This window comes from Oreochromis niloticus, linkage group LG19 (assembly GCF_001858045.2).
Source record: "Oreochromis niloticus isolate F11D_XX linkage group LG19, O_niloticus_UMD_NMBU, whole genome shotgun sequence".
NCBI classification, from domain to species: domain Eukaryota; kingdom Metazoa; phylum Chordata; class Actinopteri; order Cichliformes; family Cichlidae; genus Oreochromis; species Oreochromis niloticus.
This window is the reverse complement of record NC_031983.2, coordinates 27,716,961-27,732,699: the sequence shown is the minus strand read 5'-3', so window position 1 is coordinate 27,732,699 and position 15,739 is coordinate 27,716,961. Positions and strand designations below refer to the sequence as shown.

Below are 15,739 nucleotides of genomic sequence, written 5' to 3'. Positions count from 1 at the left end.
ATCATGAATATCCATCCTCTGCTCCTCTACTGTCGTGTTTTACCTTAGACACCAGAGGGCGCTTGGGAGCTATGTCAACCCCCTTTTATCAAAATACAGAGGTATACAGTCTCACAATCCCATTTTTAAACTAAAGCTTGCTGCCAATACTCAAACTTTTAGACAGGACAGTGCACTCAAGCCCACTACTATCAGTTTCTGAAATTAAAGTACACAAACTCCTCAGTGGAGTTTAAATAAGTCTGTTCTTAACCGAGAAAACAGAAATGAGTAACCTTACTTCTAGCAGGGATGGAGAGCAAAGCTGGAGGTGCAAGGTGTAAAAGACATAAACACGGAGGCGTATTCATGAGGTCTAACCACGCCTCCGTTAGACTGCGCTTCCGTGTTTACACACCCACTAAAACAGGAGACTCCAGCGGCCGTCGGGCGGCTGTTTACCGAGCAAGCACAGAGTGGCAGTGAGGAAAGTGACAGTCACACGGGAGGCTCGGTGTATGGTGAAACACAGGTGATTTCAGCTTCCACGGTCGCATTTTAAAGCGTAATGTTCACTCGAAGGGGGCATGGAGACGTCAAGAAATCTACACAGAAAGTTCTGGACCCAAAGAAGGATGTGTTTACCCGGTTCAAACACCTCCGGACTCTGTTAGGTGAGTGAAATGTCACCGGGGAGCTGGATGCTGCATCGTCGAGGCTTAGCTAAGTGGCGCTAGCTAGCTGGCACCAGCCGACGGCTAACGTCAAACAAGGCGTCAGGTCAGCTGGCTGCTTAGTGCCAGTCCAGCCAGCTGACCTGTAACATGCATCTGTATTATGCCGGTACCCTCTGCTGTTTAAAGTCTTTGTTCATTTAAAATATGAGACAAGGCGCACTGTGATGATGAGGCATGGATGTTAGCTAATACAAGCTAGCTCCCCTGCGGCTACCTAGCCAGCCAATAATGCTAACTGATGCAGGGAAACAGATGCCGAGCACAGGCTTTGCTGCTCTTCGGTCCTGTGCCATCATTAGAGTGTTTAACACGTATCTGAAGCTTCGTCATTCAGCATCGAGTCGCACAGGTTGAAGTCTCTGTTTGGACTTTTGGAGTGAGGACAGGGCTTTCTCACTGCAGGTTACCCTCCCGAGTTTCAGTCAACTTGCCTCTACCTTGTTTGAGAAATTTCACTTAATAATGACACAAACGTGTTACACAAGAGCAGTCATTTATTTTAATCCACTGGACAAGGAAGTGCAGCATTTATGAGGCTCATAAAACTGTTGTCTTCCTGCGCTGCGTTAATAACAAGAGACACGACTGTGTTCGGTAGTCACCTGACCTGTGCTGTTCATAAGCGCTGTTAAACGGTCTGTTTGCACGGCTTGTTCATTCATAAACTGTAATAATGACAAGTGAATGCTGAATCTACACTGATTTAAACACAATCGATGACGTGCAAGTTGTACATTTTATCATGCCGAATCATATCAAAGACAAAAATAAATGCAGTGTTGGAATTTGAAGGCACCATCATCCTTTTTTAAAAATGAAGAGCGCATCCACTGACTGAAAAATATATGTGATAGGCTAATATCTGGTGATAATATCACTGGTTTATTACTGGTTTACTCGTATTTGGGACTGAAACGTTGTATTAGAGGTAAGGAGGTCAAATGTTACAGTCGCCTCCTATCAGAACTCTGTTGACAACATCATGAATGCTGTAGTACTATATCTGGTGCTCTTCTGTTATTCTCAGTGCTTTGTCAGTAATCGAGGTCAGTGTGGAGAGGAACAAAGAGATCTGGAGAAAAACTGCAGTCTGTTCACTCTGAGTGCAATAAATCATGTCTTTCAGAAATATCATTCAAAGTAGGTCATGTATGCATATTTCTTGACGTGGACTACACAGAGGTGAACATCTAGGCAGTTAATTTTCTCTTGTTTTTATTTGATGACTAATGGTAATATCCCCAGAGTAGCTGGAAAACCGATGCAGTAAACACAGTTTCTTCTCTTGTTTTCATTTAGATTTTTTTTTTTTTTTATACATAAAGCTTTGAAAATTATTGGAAACCTTTTTTACATATTGTCCCAAAATACAGACGATGACTCATTTGGGTAAGTTTTAGTTACAGTAAACACTAATTCCTTTTACTTAGAGCACTTTTAGGTAAAGCTTGGTATGTCTGGGGTAGCAGTGGAATTCAGAGGAAAGTCCAAGCACGTTTGCCATGTTTAGAGTTTAAACCAGAAGTGGGCAATCTCAGTCCGGGAGGGCCGGTGTCCCTGCAGGTTTTAGATGTGTCCTCGAACCAACACAGCTGATTTAAATGGCTAAATTAGCTCCTCAACATGTCCTGAAGTTCTCCAGAGGCCTGGTAACGAACTAATCATGTGATTCAGGTGTGTTGACCCAAGGTGAGATCTAAAACCTACAGGGACACCGGCCCTCGTGGACAGAGATTGCCCACCCCTGGTTTAAACCATTGGTTCATTGACACGTGCCTGCTTGTAACCTTTTCATATAGTGACTTGTTCTCCAATTTATTGATTCCCAGTACTGCAGCAGGATTGTAACAGCCACTGTCAGCCTAACAGTTGTAGCTTGAGCAAAGCTGTGGGAAGTTGATATGGTTGAAGTTTTTTTCTATCATAGCAAACTTTCAATGTCAAGACTAGTACAGCCAAGGTGGAGGTCAGCACAGTGCTCTGGCTGTCATCTGTGTTTTTCTTTCCCTCATGTGCAGCTAAAGATAAGGCTAGTCTGTTTGTCCAGCAGCTGATATTTGGGCCGACGTTGCAATGTCCCCCAAATTCCCAGATTACACCGAGCTTGCAGTTCAGGAAGGATTTCCTCCTGGTTCTGCTGGTTCCTGTGTGGCAGGAAGCTTGATGAGAGATGGGGTGAGGTGGAGGACAGGGCAGGACAGGGACTTGGATAGAGCTTACCTTCTTTCACCGATCACGCTGTTTTATCTTTTTGAAATATTTAAATGTATTATTCATAACACTGGCAAGAGAAGACATTTCCAGAGGTGGCAGGATGGAACAGCTTTTGGTGGGAGGAAATTTAATATGTAGCTTCTTGTTAAACTTTACAACCTGTATGTTTAAACTCAACCATCCACAGCTGGGGTTTACCACACTCATTTACTATGTCCCAAGGAGAAAATACCATTAAGGCACAGTTTGTTTTTTTTAATGACTCTTATGTTTTCAGTAATCCTTTAATTTCTGCACAGAAGTTTTCAACCCGCTCGTCTTCTCTCAAGGTTATTGTCTATTAAGTTATCCAAAATCTGACCTCTTTATGTCATTGCAACACCAACACCAGAAATTTGGTAAACAGGCTTGTTAAATGAGTGGTACTATCAGCAGTATTGTACTTGAAAGGACAATCTGTGGTCTGGGCTATTTTCAGAGTGGCCCTCTATTGGTTTTCTGCTCACTGAGCCGATCTGTGGGATAGAGTGTGAAAGCTGCTGCATGTTAATTTGCTGGTCATGCCTGGCTGCATTTGGCTGAGGTTGTTAATTACAGGAACCCAGCAAAACCACCTGATCACTCACTGCTTCACACACTTGTGGCACCAACCGCTTTTCCTTTGACTTCTCTCTGTGCAAAGTCTTTCTCATCCTCGGCCCCCACCTGCTGTGCTCGCTGTGCATCCCAGTGCTCCAGGTTGTTCATAGTGACCTGGAGTATGATGATGGAAGTGTAGGAAATCCTTCATTGACATGAATGTAAACAACAGTGTTTGTCTGGAGGAATACCCATTGTATCCCCGGGGCGGTATTTCTTTTTTTTAGTGCCAAGTCAGCTACAAACGAGTCACGCTGCTGCATTTGAAGCTCGTAAATGTTTAACTCAAAGCTTTTCGTTTGTGAGGACTTGAGACCGGGTGCCTTGGTTGAAGGAGTAAATTAGCTGTTGTGTCTTTACTTTTCAGCTGGTGTAAACAGGCTCAGCTGGAATCTGCTTGTGAACTGCGCCGGAACAAGTGTTGCCAGTGATAACACTCAGGTGTGTTTGTTGTAGGTCTTGGTATTTTTAAGTTTGCAACCAAAGGTAAAACCTGGGGAAAAAAATGAAGCTCTGTACTCATCTTTCACAAAAAATGAAAATGGTGTCATTACACTCTGCCTTTCTTCATGTGCTGTTGTGTGGGTCGGGGTCAACTGAAAGTGCTGCTGTTAGAGGAGGAAATCACAAGTTGAAGCACCAGGGGGAACAATGAGCACAACACTGGAAGTGCTCTCAAGAAGGTCCTCTGTGTGGCTGAAGTAAAGGCTGAGATCACTTGACTTCTGATTCTGCCCCATTTGTACAACACTCAGGTTAGACTTGTGAACAAGTTCAGCCTCTTATCATCTTTTATCCCACACTGCGTAGGCAGGATATCAACACTTAAAAAGTGTAGTGCCGTTCAATGCAAGTGTCATATTAAACTGTCCATTCAGGATTTCATTAACCTTTCACAGTCTTGAGTTTTGTTTCTTATTTTCATGCTATAACCAACTAAACTTGTATCCAAGTCATCATGGATGATTAAAGCTTTTTGATACTAATTGGCATAAATGGACTCCTTAATGTTACAAGTAAAATAAATCTGACCACTTTTAAACCAAAACATTTACCTGGTTTCCAGATAAATGAAGAAGTGTGCAGAAAGAAATCATTGTTAATTCCCTGTCAGTGACACTGTTAATATAACGATGTCAGAAGCATTGTGTGCTGCTTAGATTAGATGGCAGCTTTAACAGCTCTGCAGTGTTGCCTATTACAGCAGCACCTCCTCTCATAATGGTCTAGGCATTTAGCATCTTAGCACGTACTTAGCACGTGCTAAATGCCTTATTAGAGAAGCGCAGAGATGCTTTAGAATAGAAATGAGGAATATCTAACACAATCCACTGTATAATCATGGAATAGTGTAAAGCTGCCTGATTTGACTGTATATTATAAATTGTTGCAGACTTTATGGGTTTAATTTTTATTTTAATATATTTGCTCATAAAGGTGAATGTTTTTAACTGCTTTATATTAGTTGATAGGGTCAGCAGGACTATAACTCTGTCATGGATATCAATTAATTATTTATTGTATTGCAGTGATATCTACCAAGGTGGTCATATTAACCACATGGTTTATTTAGGCTGCCCTCTGTACAACAGGAGGGGAAGATCTATTTCCATTCATAAAGTCTATCATTTTTACAGTCTTGTCAATCAAGAATGGGAGCAGCTACTGGCATCAACAGGTAGACGACTCTTCTGCAGCAAAACAGAACTTAGCCATGCAGGTTATCAAATAGTCACTTCTAGATATTATTGTTACTTACTGTGCTGCTTCACTGATTTAAGTACCCTTTGAGTCAGTAATAAAACCCAAATATGTGTATATCATGGTGCAGTTGATCGAATGGAAGTGTCAGCTTCAGTCTCTCGGGGCTATTTAACAGAAGCAGTAGTGCCCCCCTCCCTAGAGACAGTCAGACTTCTTAAAAATCGATCCTTTAAAGAAGAGACTGGATTGTAACTGTCATGATCTCAAAAATGTAAAAGCAGCAAAACAGGTTTGTTTTTGTCCACATCTGCAAAAAGGCTCATGTGAGCCTATTACAGTGTGAAAAATGGCTGATGATCTAACAGATTGCTGCTGGGCACACGGATGTAAAACCTCATCCACATACTTGTTTTAGATAACTCGGTGGAAGAGCTTTTTTAAAAGAAGTTATAAAGGAACTAAGGTAAGCTGGGGAAAAAGCTTCAGTTCTACATAAAGACTGAGCTATCTGCCCACACACAGAAAGCAGGTGGAAGGTGAAAAACGAGTCTTTGACCAGTAGTTGCTCAGAGTCACTCTGGTAAATGAATGATGATTTATTTATTCATTAGCTACATTGGAACAGATCAGAGATTAATAACTCTGTAGGCAAGGAGCTTCAGGCTTTAAGAACAAGATTAAAAAGTAGATGTAATAAGAGGAACAGTTTGTTTCCACCCTTGTTTCTGCTGTTAATGTTGGTGGCTTCTAAACTGGTGGCAGTGTCAAGATAAGCATTTGGCAGTACAAAGACGTCCTATCCCGCAGTCCCTGGGTGATTAGAATTGCAAATCATGGCACGATAAAACAGAAACTAGCTATTGCGCATTATAAATGGTGCTGGACCTCAGTAGGAGTGGAGGGCTCTTATTAGTGTTAATTTGATGTTGAAGTACGTCCATACCGTAGTAATGACAGTTTTAGGGTGTCCTGTGTCTATGTTGTCAGGTGTTTCTCATACACCATCAGAATAAACTCGTTGCACTGTGGCCATTTCTTTGAGTCTTTTGGAAATGTTCTTGGCTTTATTTTCTTTTTGCCATCACTGCTGTTTATCAGAGCCCACATTTCAGATACAAAGATCTGTGTAAATCACATGCTTTTGAATGAATTCCTTTCCTCCCCTTTTAGCTACAGGCCTGCTGATGAAATGGAGAGAAAAACACCACAACCCTGTGTTGTGCTGTGGGTGATCTCTGTGTTTCACCCAGTGCAAAACCAGTTTGACAGGTTTCACTGTTGACCTTTCCTGTTTTTATAATGGCCAATCTTAAAACTAGACCCTGTGTTTTACTGTGGCAGCATCTGTTATTGAGATCTGATCTCAGGGTGGATTTACATTTCATGTTGCCTTTTTGAATGCACAAGCTCCCGCTAATCTTAAGCAGTTTTAAAGCCAAGTAAAAACAAACACTCAGGTTTGGCTTACAGTCCATCAGATTAGTAGTTTGAGTAAAGCACAAGTGAGGCTGGTGTTTGTTTCAAAAATAGTCGCTGACAAATTGATATTCAATGAAAATAGAACTCCATAAATATAATGAAGGTTGTTTGGGTTTACACAGTTGCAGGTGTTCATGTGACCTTGCCTTGTGGCTAGTTGTTGCGTCTTTACCTGTCTGCTAGTTTCAGTTTGGTCTTTCATTTCCACAGCTCTCAACAAAAGTTAAGATGGTGCGTGGAGAGGAAGAGTGAAAGTTGCCAGTTTAGCAGCTCAGTTGTGCGATAAGCTGCTCTCTAATGTGTGGGCTCAGACTGGGATAAGGTCAGGCTTTGCCAGTTCTAGCATGACCACTTCACACTGTGCTCTCTGTAGACTCATAGGCCCCAATCTGTTACACAGCTAGACACTAACTGCAAGTCAAGAGGCATTCATGCAGTGTTTGGCATGGTGGCACCATAATGAAATGACATGGACCAAAAGTGATGGGATTGTAGGAAAGTCCTTTTTCATCACAGTTTCATTCTTGTGATTGATTTAATGAAGCTCTACACCTTCAACCATAAATAATATGTCTAAATAGGACTCTAGTTTTTATCCATGCCATCATGTTACATGTTTAATGTTATGACAAGCCTGATGATATTTAGTTCATGGTCTTCCATGAATATAGCTCATGCTTTGAGAGTGTGGCAGCCTTTGCAGTGTTGCTTTACCCTAGCACCATGTTATTTATGGTTCCACCAACTGATCAGTGAAGCATTGGTTAATATCCAAGTCAGCAAGGTGTGAGTGCCTCTGACAAATGCGAGGATATTCTGATATTGGAGCATGTCAGCTTTGTGGATCTTGTATCTAAAATCCAGTTTCATAAGTTTTTAAGATTATGATGAGTAAATCACTGTTTCAACCATAAACGTAAAGTTTGGAAATATTTTATTTATTTTCTTAAGCTAAGCTCACAATCAGCCAACCATTTGTACATTTGCCCAGTGCTGCAAAATAAAAGCTTTAATGGCTGAAGCAATCCATAGAAGATGAGTCTTGTCAGTACTAAAACAAATGGCTCTAATAGACCCCCTGATAAGGAAAATCATTCTGTCCCAGCGAGCGTCGAATTATGATTGACATCTGTGGATTGGCAAAGCCTGGAGCGCATTTAGTAACACAAATGTTCACTGTGTGCTATCAAGGCCTCAAATGTGCCTCACACTGATTGCTCCTTATTGCATCATGTGACAGACTTGTCCTTCTCTGCTGGTTGCAGCAGATTTATGATTAACCTTGTTTCACTTTGGTCAAATATCAACCTTCCGTGGTTGAACTTTCTGCAGTAGATCTGTTTTCCTGTTTTTCGTTCTTCTTCATTTACATTCATGAACATGGAATTTTAGGACTGATAATTGACTCTGTGTTTGTTGTGTCCCATATTGATGGTGTGGATACTGTAGATAAATTGAATATTTTTAGAAGAAGTTACATATTAACTTGTTGCTTCTTCTTTTTTTTTTTTAGCACAGACAGCCACAAGAAAAGTTAGAGTAACTTGGCGTACTCTTGGGCTTATTAGCAGTTACTGAGATACTTTATAAATGGTTGAAATCTGTTAACCTTACACTTACATGAAACCGACTAACAGCAGCAGGTCTCTCCTTTGTTTTCTGCCTTAAGATTGTTTTTAACTCATTCATAACTAAGTGTAAAACATGCAAACTCTGCACACTGACTTTATATCTTTGGTTTGTTCCAAAGGTATTTGAGTGTTGTTGCATACCTTAATAGTAAGTTTCCATCAGCACTGCATTAAGGCTGCCCCTGACTTCCCTTTGATTAGCAGCATTTGTTGACAAAAATATTTTATTATGTCAGTATTTATTTTGGGTGGAGCACAAATGGGTTCACTTCCATTGCTTAGACAGACATTGTTAAATAATATTCTAAAGGCCGTACCACATTATAAAGAAAAATGTCCCCTCGACACCAAGCTTTTCAAAATAAATGTTACCAGCACCCATGGAAGCAGTATTTTTTTCTGAATGCAGTGTAACAACTGCCAAGTTTTTCTATTCAACATTAAAGCATGTTGAATAGAAAGACTTGGCTCATGTTGGTCCACTTACATGTTTCAAATGTCATGTTTGATGCCTGTCAACACATAAGAGGACTGTTTGCGTGCAAACTTAGTATGTCACCCTGTTAGGGTTTTCTTCCACTCTCTCAAAATGATTCCACACTTTGGATTTCCTGCCTGACACATGTAATTACTGTAACTAATTATTGTAACCACTGGTAGCAGCCATGATAACTGTTTGACTGTGTTAGGGTTTTGTATTGTTGATTGTCATTTATGCTTAGAAATATTTATGCCAAATGCTTAGAAGTATATAATCGATTGTGTAGTGATAGGAGGTTTGATCCTTAGTAGTCTGCAGAGACACGTTGTGTGCATTCCAGAGCACTCGGGGAGCATGGGAGAGGCCGTGCCTTGTCTTATTGTTTTATGGTATAGGAGGACACCTTCTCTGTATCTGGTTAAGCACAAGACCCTTTTGTGTAGATGGACCGCTAGACTCCTGGCACCAGCTTTGGGGAGTCTTCAAGGGGTCACATCTTGACCCCACACATATACACACATAGACACACACACAAGGTATTCTTTGTTCACATGTATACCTATGTAAGATGTCATATGTTAATGAACCTATGCATATTCATGTAACCACAATAAAAGAGCAGTGCTACGGGAGAGCGGACGAGAGCAACTGGGGTCAAGCGAAGGAACGGCGCCTGTCCAGTTCTCTCCCGTGCACGTAAAACATAAAGGACGTTGCCTACTCGTGTCTTGCTTTGCTGTGTAATTACATTGTCTTCAACGTTCCAGCGAATCGGGTTAAACTACAAACCTATCACACTGTCACTACTTTCACTGAGTTAACTTGACTAAGAATGATCAAATAGCACTTGGGCGGCTGTTAGAGGGCGGCTCTGTGAATCATGCTGTCTGTTAGTGGAGGATCGTAGCCTTGTCATCATGCAAACATCCACTGAGAGCAGGATGGGGAGCAGAAAAAACAGATTTTAAGTGGTATCCATAATTAGCTTCATATTCATATAGTTTCCATTATTTTGGAAGGATAACGGTAATAATATTCTTACTTACATGGATTTTGTTGATTGGAATATTTTTATAGCTAAGGTACTTGAGTAGAATAGCTAATGGTATTGCTGCTGACTTTTGTAATTATTATTCAAAAATAAAATAAATGAAAAATGTTTGAACTGGTTAAAGAACTGAATATTCTCAAGAAATCCTCAAGGAACAGGCTTATCTTTATTATGATCAATCTCCTGCAGTCACTCTAAATTTGGGAAGTATAATGCCATCCATAGTGCATTTATCGCCTTCCTCTTTAGCTGGCATGCCATATCTGTACTCCTACGTGTTGGCAGCCTCCAGGCATCCGTGCCGGGGCCCTTAAAGAGTCCTCTGTCTAATGTGAGCATTCATCCAAGGGCACATATCAGTCTTTTCTCTCTCTCATCTCCTTTTTGGCAAGAATATAGTGCACCTGCAGTGCTAGCTAGCCCAGGACTAATGCAAATTAGTGTGTCTGATCAAAGGCTTGATTCGACTGCTTTTTGTGTAAGACGTAGCATACTAATGATTCAGCTTTAATTGAAATAAGTGGCGTACACTGGAATTTACCCAGAGACTTAAATGTGGTTTAACACAACCTGTTACACTAAATGTCAGTTTTTATTGGATGTGTTGTCTGCTGATTAACTTTAAACAGGAGGAGTCGGCAGAGTGGCCCATCGCCTTCATCTGACAAGATGACCTCCACCTGCTTGCCGAGTATGCTCACTCTTTTGGTGCTTGCAGGGAAAACCTAGCTTAATCAGACTAGCAAGCAACAGCCCTGCATTAGAAGAGCAAACAGCGGAAGAGCACACCAATTATTCGGCTAAAACTTAAGACTGTGCTGCTTTACCCAGCGGGTGACTGCTTTTCATTTTTCCACCTTATTTGAAAAGGTTATGCATCAAAGGATGTGCAAAAGTGTTAGATAACACTTGAACACTGTTTGGGGTATTTCCAACCACTCTCACCATAGCAGCTCTCAGTCTCTTTGTCCTAGAAGTCACAGTGAGATGTAAGGAAGCCTCATTGATGTCAAAATGATGATGATATGAATTATCAGATAACAGTGCTGTCAAAGATCAGAAAGTAAAGGTATAATCTGTCATTTTTTTATTTATTTTTTATTTTTTTTAGACACGAGGACGAGCTGATAATATTAGACTGAACATTTTGAGAAGATACTGTGTTTAACGGCTGTTGACTCTTAGCTCTGGCTGCATATTGTTGTTTTGCAGCTGGTCCTTTTACACAGGGGCGGAACATCTGCCCTTTCCTGACAGTTAAGAGGAAACATCACAATGGAGAACTGTGTCATCCAAGCCAAACCTGGCATGGCTGGTGTTTTTGGCATGTATTTATTAATTCCATTGTAGAAGATTGCAGATCTCTGAGTCATTAAGTTATCACTGTCAGCACCATTTAGAAGAGTGTTCATGCAATTGTTTGTTTAACAATAGGGCTGATTTGGTGATCCCCACAAGTCATTTTTACTGCATTTTATGCAGCCAAAAGGCTTTATGTGAGTATGAAGCCATATTGGGCACTTTATCAGAAAATAAACAGTTGCTGGAAGGAACAAAATACCACCTGTGGCATGAACTCGGCATTTGACGTTTGAAGGAAGTTTAGCTCTCTAGATTTATGCAGTTGACACTAAATTGTGCGTCTCAGCAGATATTGAGATTTATCAGACCAAGGCACAATTTCCACTCTTCAACTATCGTGTGTGTGTGTGTGTGTGTGTGTGTGTGCGAGTGTGAGTGTGAGAACAGCCTTACATTTCTGCCCTCGGCCTACAGATACCCAGCTAGATGTGATCTTGTTGTTTCTTGACTCTGTCTCAAAGTTTGTTGTGCACTTTGAACGTTTGTGAAACTCAGCTCAAACCAGTTTGGCCACACCCCAGTTATTCTTTTCACCAATAAAAGTGTTTCATTCACCCCTTTTTATTGTGTTTTTGAACTTTTTCAATAAACCCTAGAGGCGTGTGTGTGAGACATTTCTAACAGATCAGCAGTTTCATAAATCATATAAGCATGTCTATCACCAGTCATGTTGCCACTGCCAGAGTTAGAGCATTTTTACTCAGTATGATTCTTCATGAATTCAACACTAATTCCTGTGTTGTATCTCCATGCTACCATGCATTGCCTTCCTATCTCATTATTTGGCTGATTGCATTTCATTATCATTTCATTTCCTGTTTTTGACACGAGCAGATGGAGGCGTGTCATTCAAAGGACTGAGTTATTTTTTTGGAATCGGAGGATACAGAGTTATTCCCAGCATTCCCGGGATCTGGAGAGCAGGTTCTGTTGCTTTCTGTCCACATGCTGTTACCTGATGATGTTGATGAAGACCACAGAGTTGAAGGGTCTTGCTGGATATCTTCTCACATTGCTGGACGCTATTGAACAATTTCATTCTTTCATTTAATGCATTTCTTTCATAAAAAGCAAGTCCTGATGTAGCAAGCATAAGAAATAAATTTCCTCTCATTCTGTAAATCATTAATGGCTTAGCAGACCATTAGTAGCTGCCAGTGTGATCAGATATTAGAGCATTCTCATTACTGAATTTTAATGCATTAACCCTCTCCATGTAGTCTGGACAGTAGGTCTGTTAGAAGTAGGGATTGTATGCACTCCCAATCGCAACTAGACTCTTTATCTGAACTGTAGTACTGGAAGGCAGATGACTGTCAGCTTTTTAGGCTTAAGGCCTCTTTGTCTGCTGGTCATGCTTCAGTGGCTAGTTGGTGATTTTCTACCCACTGCTGGAGAGTGCAGACTAGTATCACAGCAGCTTGATGTATGAAATTCACCCAGCACCATAAACATATGAAGCAGCCAATAATATTTAATTTAGAGGCATTTAGTGATGAATTGTTACAGAATTATTTTCTTTTCTTTCTCCGTCTTACATACACAGGTACATGATTTTCTAATATAATCTGTTTGATATGAAGACTTTTTTTTGTATTGTATTTTATCCACAGAGCTCTTAAGTACACACAGTTTCATCTCAGGGCACTTTTATTTTGTAAGGTCAAGTTCTTACTGTTTATTATACACAAAACATGTTAAAACCAATGTGCTGAATCCAAGTTAAAGATTGTGCGTCTGCACTTCTTCCATGTTTTCAAAGGTACTGGGAAAGCAGTGAATAATTCCTTCATTCTTCTTGTGCTCAGAGGCGACTGTGGTTTCTTGCACTAGCTTTAAAGGACAACACATAGTAGAGTTAGGGTTGTCAGGTGGGCACCTACCATCCTCTTTGGGGTTTGGGGCAAACCATTTTTTTTTTTTTTTTTTTTTTTTTGATGGTTTGCCCCAATGCCTGTCCTTTTAATCTCATTTCAAATATATATTCTGTACAGTTTTACTAACTAATAATGTACAGGGACAGGTTTGTCTTATATTCTGTACATAACCTATAATAGGGGGAAAAAAAGTATACCTTTAGATTTCTGATGTGCACTAACTGGTGTATGTTGTCATTAAAGTAGCTTTTCTCTTCTAAATGATAACGTATCAGCCCTGCTTCCACTATGACTGTTGACTTTTTACCATGTTGTAATGCTTTGTATGTTTTATTTAATATAAACAAGCCCCTAAAAGTAATCAGAGGTCATTCTCAGCTTTTCATATGCAGCATGTCCTAAAAGCTCAGTTTTTAAAAGCTTGTGATGTTACTACAGCCCATAGACTCACGGTGTACCAGACTCAGACTCTCATTGAGCCAGATAATAAAAACCTTTTTTTGGAAGTGATTGGAAGAGTGGAATTAGGGGAATGATGTTATACAAATGTGGATAAGAACTATGATTTGTAAAATAATGTGGATAGTCTCAGAACTCACATTAAACCAGCGGTCCCCAACCCTTTTTGCGCCACGGACCGGTTTATGCCCGACAATATTTTCACGGACCGGCAATAAGGTGTCGCGGATAAATACAACAAAATAAAACTAGTGCCGGTACCGAAAAAAAGAAGATTTATTCATAACACACGTGAAAAGACCCAGGAAAACCGAGTTAACGATAAAAACGATAACAAAATAACGCTGAAAACCGATAAAAACCCTGAAAACCATAGATTTCACACCTGAGCCTAAACTCTCGCGGCCCGGTACCGAACGACTCACGGACCGGTACCGCTCCGAGGCCCGGGGGTTGGGGACCGCTGCATTAAACAGTATTATAATCATTCTTTATGGTTCACACTAACTAGATAGGTTAGCAGATAAACGCCAAACTGAGCAACATGATGGGACAAGATTTGGGGGGCCTTTAAAATCCAGATTTGGTTTATTATTCTTTGCAACATTTCTGATTCTGGATAACTAGAATATTTCCACCTGTCCATCTGGGGCTACTTTACTCTGAGCCCCTCCCAAGTGACCAAGCTTCTTACCGCAGCTCTAAGGGAGAACCCAGGCACTCTTCCATTGAAGGCTCATTTTAGCCTTCTTCATGTGCAGTCTCATTCTGCATTTTCCCTCAGCAGTTGGCGAGTGATTACTGGAGGTTGGTTGCTGTCGCTGGGTTAAATCGGTCACACAGAGTATGTTGCACACAAAACCTTGTAATTCCTTTGGTCTCTTGCAGATTCGTGGGGTGGCCCATAGTGTTCATGCAAGATGCATTTGTCTGCAAGCACTTGTTACCTAATGGAGAACGTTCTCCTTTAAAGTAATAGTTGTCTTTACTGCTAAATCGTGTGACTGGAGCTTTAGCAGTCGATTTTGCAGCAACTGCCTGCAGCCACTTGCAACCACTCAAGGAATACTTTTTTTTCCCCATAGCAACTGGTGGCTGGCTATAGGCATGTGTGACTGGAGATTAAGGTTCATTAGATTTAATAGAATCATTGCGTTTTATTGTTGGATGTTATTTTTTATAACAGTGCAGTTGATCGGAGCTAATTCCTTCAATGTTCAATGTGTTTTGTGAGTAAGATTGGCTCATCTAAAACAGTCTGATAGAGTCTAAATCTAATCTATAACCTAAAATCAGTTTAGGTTTGGATTGGATTGGAATTTGGAAGACTGGAGTAATGATTTTTTTATTAGTATTATTTTTTTTATTATCCTACATTTTCCAACATTTCTGTACAACTGTTTTTAGTGGTTAAGAATTAGCTGAAATAAAACCTTTTTTTTTTTCCCCGTTTTTTAACGAAATCAAAAGTCGAGTACCGGTAGTTTAAATAATACAGACATTTGAATTTCCTGATGGAGCTTTTCTTGGTTTGCTTCGCTGTTTTGTTTTATGATTAATGAATCTTAGCCTGATGGGATTAATGTACCTTTTCTTTTTTCTTTTTTGTACATCTTCTTACTGAGGTGAAAATGAGCATCTGTTTCTGCAGCACTGGGCTGATAAGTTGGATTACACTGGTTTAACTGCTATCTGCTGGCTGGCAGAGAGGATTCTGATCTGCAGATATCGTCGGGTAGTTTTGTTAGTCTGCTGTAATTATGGGCAAGCTAAGGTAACTGTAAAGCATTGAAGGTTGTAAAACTGGGTCGGGTAGAAAGTCATAGTGTCATCTCACTGTGTGTCACCAATTAGTCGTTACATTATACACCTAACTGTCAAACAGCACTGTCACTAGGGATTCACCCAGATTATTGGGTAGTTAGTCATTATTATTAATGACTCCCTGATTATTTATGTTTTCCTAAATCGAGGCTAAAAACTAAAAGCGCTCATTACTTTGACTCAGTTTTCCCATCATGCATCGTCATTATCCCTGCTTTGATCTCAGGGCAAAGCTTCGTCTTTGTCACGTAATTCATCATTCCAGTAGTCCCCAGGAGTTGGACAGCTTCTGGGAGTTTTCC

At 40.4% G+C, this 15,739-nt stretch overlaps 1 protein-coding gene across 7 annotated transcripts in view; it reads left to right on the top strand.

Moving 5' to 3' along the window:
• The first annotated feature begins 353 nt into the window (after window positions 1–353).
• The window catches only part of ralgapa2 (Ral GTPase activating protein catalytic subunit alpha 2), a 95,703-nt gene continuing 80,317 nt past the window's right edge, over window positions 354–15,739 (top strand). For 3 of the 7 annotated variants that reach the window (XM_025900992.1, XM_025900995.1, XM_025900997.1), the window contains exon 1: window positions 355–653. In XM_025900992.1, the coding sequence (XP_025756777.1) occupies window positions 548–653 (106 nt within the window). In that variant the 5' untranslated portion in view covers window positions 355–547. Of the gene's footprint in view, window positions 654–15,739 lie in introns of all 7 variants that reach the window. The other 4 variants (XM_025900994.1, XM_025900993.1, XM_025900996.1 and 1 more) reach the window with 3 other exon arrangements.